Source organism: Bos indicus, chromosome 1, assembly GCF_029378745.1.
Source record: "Bos indicus isolate NIAB-ARS_2022 breed Sahiwal x Tharparkar chromosome 1, NIAB-ARS_B.indTharparkar_mat_pri_1.0, whole genome shotgun sequence".
Taxonomy (NCBI): domain Eukaryota; kingdom Metazoa; phylum Chordata; class Mammalia; order Artiodactyla; family Bovidae; genus Bos; species Bos indicus.
In genome coordinates this window covers 84197076-84212975 of record NC_091760.1, presented here as the reverse complement: position 1 = coordinate 84212975, position 15900 = coordinate 84197076, and the positions used below count along the sequence as shown (strand labels likewise).

At 43.6% G+C, this 15900-nt stretch overlaps 1 protein-coding gene and 1 long non-coding RNA gene across 2 annotated transcripts in view; one reads left to right on the top strand and one right to left on the bottom strand.

Moving 5' to 3' along the window:
* Positions 1-241: 241 nt before the first annotated feature.
* Positions 242-15900, bottom strand: part of KLHL6 (kelch like family member 6) — a 56428-nt gene continuing 40769 nt past the window's right edge. Inside the window, exons 4-7 of the mRNA XM_019959016.2 lie at positions 11479-11716; positions 6619-6821; positions 5405-5618; positions 242-4160 (exon numbers count right to left, since the gene is read on the bottom strand). Of these exons, the coding sequence (XP_019814575.1) occupies positions 3859-4160; positions 5405-5618; positions 6619-6821; positions 11479-11716 (957 nt within the window). The 3' untranslated portion in view covers positions 242-3858. The remainder of the gene's footprint in view (positions 4161-5404; positions 5619-6618; positions 6822-11478; positions 11717-15900) is intronic.
* LOC139183602 (uncharacterized) lies at positions 4047-14908 on the top strand. The gene is made up of 2 exons (XR_011567106.1): positions 4047-4176; positions 14671-14908. It is a non-coding gene; the product is annotated as an uncharacterized lncRNA (long non-coding RNA).

Genomic DNA, 15900 nt, shown 5'->3' with positions numbered 1-15900 from the left:
CCAGAGGCAATGAGGCACTAGGGAGGGAAAAGCTGTCTACTTTTGCCATTCTGTAAACCAAATTTGATTAAAATTAGCATGTGAGTTTATCTAAGCCCCCTGGAATCAACTGAAACATTTCACATTTCCCCTTCTAAATTAATTTCTATTCAGATACCACTGATTCATATCAACCAAAAAAAAAATTCAGCTAGTAATTGTATATAAAATATTCTTATTTACTCCATTCATACTCCATACATACTGAATAAATAAAAACTTTATTTGATTTTTACCCATAAATGGTATCTTTGGTTTGATCACTTAAAAAAAATACAACTTCATGTAACCAAAATGCTTGAAGGATTTGGTTAACTAAGGATTTTGTTAATATTTTTATCTAAAAATATGAAAATTTGACCTGTAAAAATTAGTTTTGTAGTAGCCATGTTTGAGATATTTACAGATTTCCATGAAAGTTGACTCCTCAAATGAGATCTCATACAACACCCAGATCAGATACTAAGGAGAAAAAGGCTTTTGCAACCCCAAGTTAGGACTTTACATAAGAAATTCCAGTGGTGTTTACCCACTTTGAAAATTTTACTGAGTATTTCTCTTTTTCAAAATCAAGTAGGATAAGTAAATAACAACAGTACCTCAAGGACTTTCATAAATAGCAAAGCTCTATTTTCACAGCTATAAGCAAATATTTGCACTTCCCTGAGAGCACAGCTTCTTTGAGTTCAAGAGCTCTGTGTGGGTGGGTGGGTGGGTATTTCCTGAGGCCAGTGCATGTAGAATGTGATGAAAGCTAAGAAGAGAATATTTATCTGTTGATGTTTGGGTGAGCTTAGCTCCCTACCCATTTCAGATCAGCCTTGGCAACTGGGGCCCTTTAGCCTCCCTGACCGATTCCACCTCATCAGAGCCTCTGGGCCTCTCTCTCTTGGTCCAGCAAAACAAGAGACCTAGCCAAGCAGCCCAGAGGCCCCACAGCAAACAGGTCTTACTGCTAGTCCTGCTCTAACTGTGCCTCACTTCTAAGAAGTGGGTTCCTTGTGCTCCTCTCCCCCTTCTTGAGAATGGAGTCATGCTCCCCAACTCCAGGGCCCCTGGCATCATTTTCCAGACTTGTGTCCAAACCTGACTTCCCCCTCCTCCTACCTTCTCCTCTTCCTTCCAGTCAAGGGTTCTCTATCCACTCAAGGGACCTGACTCAAGATCCAGTAGGCTGTGCAGGACATTCTGCCTGAGTCCTAGGGCCCTTTGTCTCTGACTCACCTGGCACCAACCTGCCTCATCCCCCTGCTGGCAGTATGTCTTATGACAGTTAACTTCTGTAAACTAGGTTTTTGTTTTTTCATCTAAGAACGGAAATTAGAATTTAAGAGCTTCATTCCTAGCTAGAAATTTAAATCCTGATGATATAGAGTTCCCCCAAAATGACTTGAACTTTTTTTATATGCCTAAAAGTTACAGACTGACAGCTTCAAGTGTGGAAATCTGGATCTTCTTAGTAGGTGTATCTGTCTGCAAACCATTATTGACAGCCAGGTTTATAACACAGAGATCCTAAGTCCTCAATTTCCCAGCATAAGGTTGACCTGTTGAAAATCTGGGCTCAAAATTTTCCAATTGCTCTCATCAAAGAACAGTCAGGACAAGGAACACATTCTTTCTGAGGGGAGGCTCTCTGTGTTGCCAATGATGCTGTCATTGAATTTCTGTAAAATCTTTCCTGAAATTGTCTTTGAAATGTGACTGATTCCTCCCAGAGCTCATAAGTGGTTTCTGAAGGTAATCCCAAGGAAAGACAAACATGTAAACAATGGCTGTATCATTGATCTAAGAGCACTGCTTCCCAAGGAGATCACTTAGATGGGCAAGAAAGACCTGAATGCAACGTCATAACTTCATGTACATCTCCTTTTCTCTAGCTTGATGAAAAGGAAAATTATAATATTGACAAGTGGCCCATTTACCTGCTTGTTGAATGTTTCTAGGGTGGAAATTTGTCTTGCTTTTTGGAGTCCCCAAGGCATGCCAAACATAACAATTTCCAGGAATGTTTGCTGAATTGAAGTAGTTTAAATTGTTTCAGTTGAGAGCTTCATTAAGGTTATCAGTATTCATGGGTAAATGAGGTATGTGTTCTAAATTTCCACAAATATGTTTGTATTTTCCCACCTCAATTTTCACAGCAGGGAGCTAAAGTGTCACACCTGACTCTAAGACACAGAGCTTCTCAAACATCAACATGCATTTATATTTATCCTCAATGATCTATGCATAAATAGAATTTTCACTTATTTTCCAAGTCTGTTTTATCTGCTTTGAGCTGTAGCTTCTTCTAACCAAACTTTTCTATGAAAGTTAAATTCATTATCAACTCTAATACCTCTATCTTCCCAAACTGCTGAGATGTACAAGCACAAAATGGCACATCTGACATGAAATAAAACTCTATAAAGAGATTTGAAATCATATGATGAAAATAAAGGACATTAGGTAATGCAGTTACTATGTTGTTACCATTATTGTTGCTTTTTAAGTACAGCATCTGAAATAGGATATCTTAATCTGTTTCCCCAACTCGGGGATTAGAATGAATTTCCAGTGAGCTCATTTGAAAGCTCTATCTCTGAGAGTAAAGACCAGACTCTGTTCTTTAAGTCAAAACTGCGCCAACCTGATCCAAAAACCAAATAGGAGGGATTAAAAGGATCCTAAAAATGAAGCTTCCAGGCAGGTGGAGTCACAGGGACATGGACCCAAATCACTGTCTAAAAATTAGAACGTATACTGTCAAGAAGAGCCAGTCCTTCCTCAGCGGCCAGCAATGTAAGGATGTTTACATAAAACCAACAAACAAGAAACAAAACAGTATTCTGAGTCTCTGGAAAAACCTTTTCTACATTGTAATACAACTGTTGGACATTAAAAGGCTAGGGCACTGGGCTGTGCTGAAGGTACAATTCTGTCCGGCAGCGACAGTTCCAGGCTACGATGGGCCTCCTGTGATCATAAAAGATAGAGGTTTTTGATGAGGAAGAAAAAAGTTTTTCACATGTTTCAGAGTAAACAGGTCTTCCCAGACCCATCTCCCCAGAACTGTCAGATGGAACAACCTATGATACACTCTTGACAAGAGGCCCAAAGTTACCACACCAAAGATCCCGTGTGGTTTAAATATAAGGAAAAGAAGAAGAATGAAGAAAAAAACCCTTTATTTCCCTGCCTTGCTGAGTGAATCCTCCAGCTAACCTGTCAGACCAAAAGATGAGCTGTTTTGCTTTGTGTTTTCCTGCTCTGAGATAGACGGCCAGACAGAACCTACACTGACTTCGAGATGGAAAAACCTGGGTTTAAACTCCTGGTTTAGCTACTTAGAATCTGACTGACCTAGGGCAATCACTTAGCCTCTCTCGGTTTCCTCACCTGTCAAATGGGAGTTTTAATATCCAGTAATCAGGTCATTAGGACAGTAAAAAGCATTGGTGTACAAAAGCGCCTGGTATAGAACCTGGCAGGGGACAGGTGTGTCCTGCATGTTAAGTGAAGTCGCTCAGTCGTGTCCGACTCTTTGCAACCCCATGGACCAGGCTCCTCCGTCCATGGAATTTTCCAGGCAAGAGTACTGGAATGGGTTGCCATTTCCATCTCCATGTTAAGTATTACTCTTCTTTCCTCCTGAGGTAGGTCTCGCAAACATTCCTGGCTGGTCTCAAGTGTCCCAAAGCTGTGACTTCCGAGGAGCCTCCAGGGGGAGCCGCGGTGAGCCCCCAGTCCAGCCCCGCTGGTGTCCGAAGTAGGATCGAAGGACAGGGCTGAGGGAGGCGGGCTCCCCGCATGACTCCGCCCTCCGCGCACCCGAGGTCAGACCGACACGGCTCCAGGCACGATCCTCCGAATATGGGTGTACGACTTCCTGATGGTGACGCTGCCGTGGTGGGACACTCCCCGGGGCAGGACGCATTCCTCCGTCAGTTTCTGGGCCTCGGGGTCCCAGCACAGCACCGTGGCGATGACCTCGTTCTTCTCGTCCCGCCCCCCAGTGATGTAGAGCCGGTTGTTGCAGGGCGCGATGCCGCAGCTGGCCCTCTCGTGGCTGAGCTGGGTCACCAGGCACCAGCTGTCCTCCAGGGGGCTGTAGGCGTACAGCGCTCTCATGGCCCCTCCTGAAGAGGAAACACCGTGAGCATTTCACTGCTTTTCTGGTTTTCTTCCCCGTTAACTACTAAACTACTACTGGTTGGGTCAAGTCTACCACCTTGCAGAAAGAAAAAGCAAATTAATGGCTCTCAAGAAAGCCAGAATGGGTAACTAGGGGAGGGAAGTCTCATGCTGGAAATAGTTCACAGCCCTTGAAACTCTGTAGCCGGGTGCTAATCAGGTTCTAAAGGACGCCTGAGTTCCCGTGACTGCTAACATGTACCCTCAGACTGCTTCCTGGAGGAAATACCAGGTGGTGCATCAGGCAGACCTTGCTCATAAACCCGGCTCTGCAACTTTGGGATCTGTAACCAGGAACACCAAGACCATGGTGGTTATTAGAAAACAGAGGGATCAGGCACATAAAGCACCTGGCGGAAAGCCTGGTACACAGAAGTCTTTTACTGATATACATGACAGTGACTAAAAGTGGGGGCATCTCTAAACTGAGCATGACAGGGAACACCAGCTCTGGTAACCCATGGAGATCAGACCTTTGAGGTCAGGTCATGAGTCTGACTAGTAAAAACACAGGAAACCTGAAGCAAAGGAGAAAAGAGATTTTTGCCTTAATCTGTTCCCATATTTTGCATTCAGGAAGCTTTCTGTGGTTAGTGCTTACTTGCTGAAGTTATTTATTTTTGGTATTTCCTTAATCAGTAGTTCTCAACCCTGGCTGTACTTTAAAATCACCTGCACGTTAAAAACACCTGGCACTGTGGCCAGTATCCTCCTCATTCAGATATTATTGGTCTGGACAAGCCCCAGCTACCCATGTTTTTGTAAAAAACTCCATAATGAGTAGTCAGGGTTGAGATTTATCATCCTTAACAATTACATGCCCACTGTGGTCTGGCTGGTCAGGCTCTCCTTCCTGCTAAATGCCACCTTTCAGAGCCCTCAAAGCAAGTGGGAGAATAAAATTCCCATGAATACAAGGTAAGAAATAATGGTAGCTGCCATTTACTGGGCACTTATACTGTGCATATTCAATTTCTGTGCAATTGCTAATGCTTACAACACACTTTGTTCCCATAGCAACTTCTGGCTTCCCCTTACCAGGGCCCCATTGTCTATCTGCTCTGCGTGTCTACTAAATGTGGGCTATTTCTGTCTCCAGGACTGAAAGAGAAATTCTACCAAGGCCTGGACCAATCACATCTTCTTTTCCTTTTGAACCCCACCCACATCATGCCATTTGTTCACTTACCAACTACATAGATACGGTCCCGGAAACTCACTGCATTGATGCATTTAGCCTCTACTGGCATGGCCGACTTTAAATTCCATTTATTGGTTGAAGGATCATAACACTGAGTCTTGTCCGTCGCCAGTTTCCCGTTGGGCCCTCCCCCAATCACATAGAGCTTCTTCTTATGACTGGTAGCTGCGAAGGAACTGACGTGGATAAGGAGGGGCGCAGCCTGCAGGGGCACAGGGGCACCAGGAGAAGCTCTCAGTCACACTGCCCAGATTGTTGCAGTGGTTCACAGGACACAAGCCAGGAGTCAGGGAACACAAGGCCGGGCATCCTTAGCCTAAAATCACAAGGCCTGTGGGCTTGACTCCCTTGAGATAGAGAAGATCAAAGCATACATTTCCCACCCTCCCTCCTGGCTCTGGTTTCTAGTCTATTTCTCCCAGAGTCCAGCTCTCAGGGGAGGTGGGGTGTAGACAGCAATAAGCATATACGAGATGAAACCAGTCAATGTTGGAGGAGATTGCTTTCTCAAAAATGTATATTCATATTTATTCATGTGCTCCTTCATTCAAAAAATATTTACTGAGTGCCTACTATGTCCCAGGCATTGTCCTTAGCACTTATAGTTAGGAAGAATTGCTGGTATAAGGGTTCCAGGTGTTATCTATAGGCAGATCTCCAGAGCTGGTTCATTTTGCATAATTGAAACTTTATGCCCATTGATGAACAAAGCTTTGCCTTTTCTTGAGTATGATATGTACCTGAGATTGTATTGCTAAAGTCTTACATGAAGACATACACGTGGTTCATCGTTATAGGCACGTGATTAAGGGCTGACTCTTAAATACTACCAAATGACTCTGGGTTTCAACAGTGTAGTCAAGGGATCCCTGTGTGCCCAGTGTGGAGAAATCAAGGGCAGATGGTGTCCTAGGAGACAGAGATTCTAGACCAAGACATGCAGACCAAGATAGGATCAAGCCTGCACTCCACATCTGAGGTACTGGCCAGGATAGGACAGGTACCCACACAGAGTTCCCCCACCGGGAACAAAGTCTTTTCTGTGACCTGACCAGAAATGCTGAATCGATGGTACCACCAAAAATATTCTCAATGGGAGGAGAAAGATCAGAAAGCTGTATACCTACATTGGCAGATAGCTTTTATTTTTTTTTTAAGTTTTGAAGCAACCATACAGAGTCACTCATAGAGATGATCTTTACCTCTGACCAGCAGTTGTGGAATGGGTCGTAGGTCTCCACGTTGTTGATTCTCTGCAAGCCGTCGAAACCTCCAAGCACGTAGACCTTGCCCCCCAGCACCACCATCTTGTGTCTCCAGCGGCCTATGTTCAAATACTCAATTTGAATCCATTTGTTTATTGAAGAATTATATTTCCAAACATCGTGCTGTGTTTCTTTACCACCTGAAAGACATATACAGCATTTAAGAAACCACCGGATGTGTAACAAGTACAGCTTCTCCCATAATTTCCCACAAGCCTGTAAGTGTTCCCTTCCCAAACCAACACCAACCCCCACTCCACCCCGCCAGGCAAAAAAATTCATGAAGATGTGTGCAGTGTAGGTGGGGAGACAGAGCCAGCACAGGGAAACAGGGAGACACAGTGTAAGGCTGTGCCATGTGTCACCTCTGTGCTGCGAGAGTTCGGAGAAGAGGCTACATGAGCTAAGTCCAGAGAAGGCTTCAGGGAAGTGGTACCCAGGTCTGCCTAGGCGAGTGGGTGCCAGCAGAAGCCTGCACTCAGTGTCTGTATGGCCGAGGAGCAAGAAGTCAGGCAGGACAGGTTAGGTTGGATGATTGTGGGTGGGAATAGTAGGGCCTTATGTGCTCAGTCACTCAGTCATATCTGACTCTTTGTGACCCCATGGACTGCAGCCCACCAGGCTCCTCTGTCCATGGAATTCTCCAGGCAAGCGTCCTGGAGTGGGTTACCATTTCCTACTCCAGGGGACTTCCCAACCCAAGGATCTAACCCATGTCTCTTGCATCTCCAGCATCGCAAATGGATTCTTTACCACTGAGCCACCTGGAAAGCCCGGTAACGGCCTTGACCAGCATCAAAATAGAAAGCAGCTTAAGTTCTATGTTTGCTTATTTATTAATATTTAAACAAATGCAAGCCTGGAGAAATCACCACGAAATCTTAGAAAATTCTTTGGTTCATATCTCTGATCTATATAAAAACATAAGTGAGGTTTGTCCTACTTTGAAATTATCACTGTTGGAACTGAATGAGATGCTCACAATAGAGTGATGAGCTGGTAAAAAAAAAAAATTTCAAAACAACTCAATAAACAGAAAATACAGATTTCAGTTAGGGAGAGAGACCAAGACAAAGGAGAACTGACTTTTTTGGTGACTTTAATAAAATATTTTAATGACTTTGTATTTCCTTTTCCCCATCAGCACAGAGTACTGCTAATTATTAATACTTAAAAGATGTAGTTTTCAGACTTTCAACTGTGCGCTAGTATGGAATTGAGTATCACTGGTGACGCTCTGTGTCATGAGTGTTTCTCAAGGGTGGAGCCCCGAGGTGGGATTCCTAGGTCAGGGGCGTGCCCACCTTAATTTTCATAGGTGCTGCCAAAGAGCCTTTAAAGCTGTCCTGGTTGACCTTTCCTCATACCCCACCCACAGCAGATATCAGGAGGGTTTTTTTGGTTGGTTTGGTTGCTTTACATCCTGATAGAGAAAAATGATGTAATAGTTTGGTTTTTCCCTGCTACTAGGGAGATTGAGCTTCTTCCTCTTCTGTGAGCTTTTTGTTCATATATTTTAACCATTCTTGGGGAGTGGGATTGTGCACCTTTTAGAGTTCTCTTTTCAAAACACTGTGATAGTGATCCCATTCAGGTAGTATCCAAAATTAATAAAATACTATATACTTTCAAAGAAATGTATGCAAACATTATTAAAAGGAGGAGAAAACCTACGATTTTTACTTCAGGATGTAAAAGAAGATCTGATTAACTGGGCAGGCATATCGTGTTATACAGATGAGAAGACAAGTTATTGCAAAGATGTCAGTCCTCCCCAAGTTAACCTCTATGTTGGGTGTCTTCAGGGCTTTTCATGGATTTCAGGACGTGAAGTGACCATTCTAAACTTCATTTGGAAGAGTAGATTTGGGAACATTTCTAAGAAACATTTGAAAAAGAAGGAGTGAGAGAGCTTTCCCTGGCAAATATCAAAATAAATAAATATCAAAATACCAAAAAGCTATGATAATACAAATAATGTGCTACCAGCGTAAGATGAGACAAACTGATCAATTAAAGGCAAGGTACGGAAACAGACTAAAAGATATAGAGATTATGAAAAATGGCTATTTGTTTAGAGAAAAATTAAGTTAGATCCCTATTTCACATTACACTTAAAATTGAAGTGTAAATGCTATAGAAGTAACTGGAGAATATATGATAGAAGATGTTAAAGATCTTGGGGGTGGTGAGGGGCTTTCTAAGCCTCTCAAGAAACCTAGAATCATATAGAAAAGAAAGTTACTATTTAAAACATAAAAAGTTAAAAGACAATCACTATCTGAGAGAAAGTATTTACAATACAGATAGCTTCCCTGGTGGCTCAGACGATAAAGAATCTGCCTGCAATGCAGGAGACCCAGGTTCGATTGATCCCTGGGTTGGGAAGATCCCCTGGAGAAGGGAATGGCAAACCACTCCAGTATTCTTGAAATCCCATAGACAGGAGCCTGGTGGGCCACAGACCATGGAGTTGCAAAGAATCAGACACGGCTGAGTGATTAACACAATAAGAACTCCAAAAATTAAGAAGAAAGAGACAACCAACCAATAGAAAAACAAAGGATAGGACCAGCTCATTTTTTAAAAATATACATTTAACTAATAAATAGATGAAAATATATTCAATCTCACTAACTTAGAGTGTAAATTTAAACATTCAAGTCCATTAAAATGTAATTGAGAATAAAAAATGTTAACAAGGATGTAGAAAATTGGCACTGTCACTCATTATTGGTTGAACTGTAAATTGGTACAAACTTTCTGGAAGACAATTTAACAATATCTACAAAAATTCTAAATTTACACATCTTATGACCACTTCCAGGAATCTTTCCATATAGCAGCACAAGTTCATAAATATATATATATATTTGATATATATATATGAAAATGTCTGTTGTGGCCTTTTTTTCAGGGGGAAAATAGACATTGAAAAAAATTATGGTTCATTCATTCAACAGACAGCCCTGAAACTGGTAAAAGAGCAACAATACCAATCCTCACAGTGATGATAATGATGAGTAATACTGTTGGGCTCTCACCCTGTGCTTGCGATTGTGCTGTGCTTTACGTGTATTATACACTTAACACATACAGTGGATCATGTAATGATGTCTAGAATAGATCATTAATTGAGTACAAGTTTCTGTTGATTTAGTATAACAAGCATTCTTTTGTGTATTGCTTGTATCATTTTTAAAAAGACAACAACAAATTGAAGACAGGGAAAAGAGAAGTTGTAGAATAAAATAACAAGTATTGTATATGTGGCAAAGACTGACCATGACTACCAAACCTGTCTTTTCCTCCTGAGCACATGGCTAAACTACATTTCCCAGCCCCGCATCGTGGGGGTACAGGGAGGGCATGTGGCTGGTTCTTGCCAATAGAATGTGAGCAGAACTGATGCCTCGTGTCCAGGCTGAGGCTGTTGTGAGCAGGTGTGCCTTCTCAACTTGTTCAGTTCCTTTCTCTTCCCAAAATGCATCAAGCTTTAATTTCAGGTCACTTGTGGAAACAGCTGCATCATGAGATGGAGGGAGCCTAGGTTCCTGAAGAACTGAGTGGAGCAGGTGCTCTCCCTCAGCCCCCATGCTCAGCCCCAATTAGCACTACTGTGCTAATTCACTGAGACTTAGAATTTGTTGCCGCGGCTAGCATTACTTACTCTAAGACAATACAAAACCATTTTTGTAAAAAAAAAAAAAAAAGTAAAAATGTAGGATTGTAATGGAGCAGAGAAACTGCCATATTTTACTTTATACTCCTTGTATTGCTTAAATCTTCTAAAACAAAAATATTTCTATAAGATAAAAGAAAGCTGAAATCTAATCTATGGTATTAATGTATTCAAGGAAGAACTGACCTGCCCTTTATTCTGAAGGAGACCAGCTCTGGGAATAAGCTCTTCCCTAAACAAGTTTAGACTAGATAAAACCTCCAAAAGAGGGGATGGGATGTTTGTCTCTTCCATTGGCACCTCAAGAAGAGCTAGGTGGCTTTTGATGTCATGGGAGAGCGTGAGACTGAGACAACATGGATTGGAATGTGTGACTTTGGGTAAGTTCCATACTTTCTGAGCCTGTTTTCTCCATTTGTAACCTGGAGATTAAAATCACCTACCATATGGAGTTGAAGTGAGAGGCAAATAACGCTACCAAAGTGTAAGTTTATTTACACTAAGTGCTGTAAAGATGGTAGAGACTGTGTCACTCAGTAGTTATTGAACATTTACTATGTGTCCAGACACAGTGCTAGGCATTGGAAATACAGTATTGACTTATGGAATTCAAGGACTAATGGGAAACAAGCATAGAGTAATTACAAATAATTAAACAAACAACTTAGAAGTAAGAAATGAAAAAGTATTGAGTGCTATTGGAGTATCTAAAGGCAAGATCTAATAAACTTGGGGGAGGGCTCAGATTTTTATCCATTACTGAATAAATTACTGAATATTCATTACTGTATTACCAATGCTCAGTGACCTTTGCCTACAGCAGACACCAGATAAACTCTAGCAATACTTTCCTTCTTCCTTTTCCAGAAAGTACAGGACCTGTCTGCCTGTTCCTCCAGTTCTTAGGACAATACTAATCAAGGATTAGGGTTCGTTTAGTAATAATCCCCTCTCCACGATAAGACCATCTGAGTGCCTGGTTTCCACATTCTGACCCAGTCAGTGCTAGATCAGTGCCATCCACACTAATTCTCTAGGATGGTTGCCTGGCTCTCACTCAGGGAAGCACGTAGTGCCTTGGGAACTGGCTTTGGTATCACATAACTTCTGCTTACCTGAGATGTAGACCTCATTTTTTAATGTCACGCATGCAAACTCCACCCACTTCTTATTCTCACTGTCCAGCTCGTGCTCTGTCATGGGGAGCTTGGCCACCTCCAGGCGGCTGCGCCTCAGGGGATCCAGGCAGGTTACCTCCGCCACAAACCGTTCATCCTTCGTGCAGCCACCAATGATCATGAATACCTCAGACTGGAACTCATGCATTCTGGGCTTGGTGCGCTCCGAAATGATCTGGAAAACCAGTGGGAGTACAAAAAGGCAGAATGGTACAGTGGTTCATAGCTCAGGTTATAGAACCAGGGTGAAAGAACCCGATTCCTAACTCTGCTACGGTATGACCATGTGACTTCACCTCCTTGAGTATCACCTTCTGTATAACGGAGATTTTAGTGGTAACAACCTCATAGTTTTGTCAGGAAGATTAAATGGGCTAATATACTTAGTGTGCTTGGCCTCGGGCCTGATGGATAATAAGTACTCAGTAAAAGTTATCGGTTGTAGATTTTACTACTTTTTAAGAAGTTCAGATCTGTTTACAATCAAATGCACTTCCTGCATCTTCTCTCTTGCTTGGTTGGAAGCACTGAATCCTAGAATTTAATTTCTGGCCACCTTCCACTGCCCCTTGGTTTCAATTTCTTGATGATATCCCAGACTTTGCTCACTACCAGGCCTCTTTAGAGGACTGGAAGAGAAGTCCTGACTGGGCATATAAGAGCATCCAGAGACTTAGGAGAAAAGAACCAAAAGGGAACAGAATGTATCCAGGGAGGTCAGGGGACTGGGTCCCAACATCAAGCATATGACCCTTCAGAGCCTTGAACAAGTGAAGAAATTCATACCACAGATATTTGAACCCAGCTGAAGGAGCAGAGGTTTGGGGTCAGATACACCAGCGTTCCTTCCTGCTTTCACCACCTATGGCCATGTGACCTTGGAGAAGAGACGCAGTCTCTATAAGGGCCTGTGATCACACCTCGGCCACCAGGCTGTTGTGAGCATGCATGAGGTTGTAATGTAGAGGGCGGAGTCGAGCATCTGGCACACACACGGCCCTTGAAAGCTAGTCAAAGGGGACAGCGGGAGCAGTGGGAGATGTCATGTTGATGTTAGGAATGAAAAGGGAGAGGTGCCCTCCTCCTGGTCCAGCCAACCCTGGGCTTGATGGGGGAGGTTCTACAGGTGTAGGACCTTGATGGGAGACAGAGAGGCAGCACCCATTTCCCACATGACCAAAGCAGCTTCTTTTTCCTACAAAGTTAAGCTGACCTAATATGGATCATGGAACTTCAGTCTTGCCTGCAGATGGTGACACACAGGTCACAGTAGCAAAGACTGAAGCCCACAAATGGTGAATCCAATCAATAGTCACATGCAATCAGGCCAGCCAATGTCCAGCATCTACTTCCCAGAAGAGACTTTATTTTTCTGTGCCAATCAGATCAGATCAGTTGCTCAGTCGTGTCCGACTCTTTGTGACCCCATGAATCACAGCACACCAGGCCTCCCTGTCCATCACCAACTCCCAGAGTTCACTCAGACTCACGTCCATTGAGTCAGCGATGCCATCCAGCCATCTCATCCTCTGTCATCCCCTTCTCCTCCTGCCCCCAATCCCTCCCAGCATCAGAGTCTTTTCCAATGAGTCAACTCTTCGCATGAGGTGGCCAAAGTACTGGAGTTTCAGCTTTAGCATCATTCCTTCCAAAGAAAGCCCAGGGCTGATCTCCTTCAGAATGGACTGGTTGGATCTCCTTGCAGTCCAAGGGCCTCGCAAGAGTCTTCTCCAACACCATAGTTCAAAAGCATCAATTCTTCGGCACTCAGCCTTCTTCACAGTCCAACTCTCACATCCATACATGACCACAGGAAAAACCATAGCCTTGACTAGATGAACCTTTGTTGGCAAAGTAATGTCTCTGCTTTTGAATATGCTATCTAGGTTGGTCATAACTTTCCTTCCAAGGAGTAAGCGCCTTTTAATTTCATGGCTTCGGTCACCATACAATAAATTTTGATTCTCAGTTCTTGAGGCTGAACCGTGGCCATTAAGTGTGTAGCAGGGCTCTCTTCTGTGCATCAGCAGAAGGGAGTATGACTCTGTGTGGCAGGACAATCCTGGGCTGAGCCTGCAGCACTGACAGTGGAAAGGCCGGCTGGGATGAGGGTGGGGGGTGGTCCTGAGAACTTGGAGGCACTATGAGATTACCAAGCTGGTAGGAGAGGATTGAACAATGCATTGGCACCGAAGACAAATCTGTCCCATCTGAGATTTCTCCCTCCAGCCTCTAAACCATCCTTCCAGGTACAACCTCCAGCACCAATCTGTCCTCTTTCAGGGAGGATTTGGGGATTATAGAGCGATGTTTAGAGGACAGCACTAGCCTCCCAGAATTGGTTTCCTGTGACTCTCTCTGGTTCAGAGAAGCAGGCCCCAGCTTCCCCTCTTTAACCACCTTATGCACAGTGCCTGCTCTGCCACATCAACAGCCTGCTGACTAGCCGGGGACCACACTAGCTGTGATCTTACTCCTGACTCCCAGGCTGGCATCCTAGTCCTGCATCCTGGCCTGCGGAAGACTGTGTTCCCACTGACTGAATCCTGCACTGCTGCCTGCTGTCAGGATCTCCCCATATCTGTCCTCAATTTCCCACACTACCTCCCAACCACTCACCCTGTGATCTTTTTGACATCATTGTCACTGTCACTTTGCTCTTTTCCCCGGGAAGCCATTCTGGCCTTTCCACAGATGCTCCCACAGTCCTGAATTTCCCTATCACAGCACTTTTCACCCTCATCTAATTTATTCTAATGTCCCTCATGGCTGGAACAGCCCTTTTCTTCAACAGATCTCAGCACCAAGAACAATATCTGGAGCTTGTGGGCTTCCATAAATGATGGATGGATGAATGAATGAAAGAATGGGCAAGCTAGTTGACCCAGCACCTGATAAAGATATTATTTTTTCCAGTCTAGATCATGTGGTAACCAGCTTCCACAAGGGCTCCCAGCAATCCCCACCTCCTGGAATGAACATCCTGTGTTGTTCCCTCCACATTGCTCTCGGGTTGATCTCTATGCCAATAGAATACAATAGTGACAGTATACTACTTTTGAAATTAGGTTATGAAGGCACTAGGATTCCATCTTGATTGCTGTCTTTCTTGGGTCATTTGCTCTGAAGGAAGCCAGCTGCTATGCAGGGGCCAACCGTCAGCAAGGAAGTAACACCTGTCAACAATCTTGTGGAGGAGCTTGGAAGTGGATACTCCAGCCGCTCTGAGCTTTGAGATGACTAACTGCAGCCCCAGCCAGTAGCTTGACTGCAACTTCAGAAGAGCCCCTAAGCCAGAACAACCCAGCTAAATCACTCCCAGATCCCTGACAATTATGAGATAATAAATGTTTGTTGTTTTAAACTGCCTTTTGGGATAATTTGTTGCATAGCAATAGATAATATAATCATCCAGTTCATGGATCAGGCTGGGTATTGAGACCTGCCTTCCCTAGTGGCCCAGAAGATAACTGGAGTCAAATCCCTGGGTCAGGAAGATCCCCTGGAGAAGGAAATGGCAACCCACTCCAGTATTCTTGCCTGGAAAATTCCACGGACAGAGGAGCCTGCTGGGCTACATGGAGTCACAAAAGAGACATGACTGTGTGATTGAACACACATGTAAGGTCAGCTATACTTTACAAAATATTAACTTCAAAGGCATGACAAATGCCAATCAGACATCAGAGATGTGCGAGTTTGCAGATACAGGGAAATGTTTGCCAGTGAATCACACACAACAATCAGGTCTACCCAGTTTATTTTCATATTGTTAGAAAGAGCAAAGAATTGCACCTTACTGAGTACTCTTGGTCCAAAGAGCCCATTTGAGAGGACTGAACAGAAGTAACCAAACTACTTGGATAAAGCTCACATGGGTGAGCTTCTGACACTCTGTCCTCAGGAGTAAGCCCTCCTGACAGCACATATACCACAGCAGCATTTGTTATAGATCAAGTTGGCCCCTGGAAACTTTGGAGGCAATGAAATGAAGGGGCAACTTTCTCTGCCCCAAAAGACCTCTCCCAATGAAGGTACCAGCTACTACTTCTAGATCGAATGTAAATTGACATTTGCCTTTAGGTTCTAACATTTGACTCTGTCACCACCACCGTGGGCTTAAAAGGAGGAACAAGGTTAAGTCTGGGAAAGGAGGGTTAGGAGGAGAAGGATGTTCACAGCGTATCCTCCAGACTTCCACTTGAGTCATCAGGAATAAAGCCAGGCTCATGCAAGCAGTGAGAAGACTGAGAATTTTGGAAATCAACTGGCAATGAGACCCAACTCAGAGATCACAATGGTTGGTTGGCTCAGTTACCTGAACAATAGAATGAGAATAAGAAAGTACCCCGAGCACTT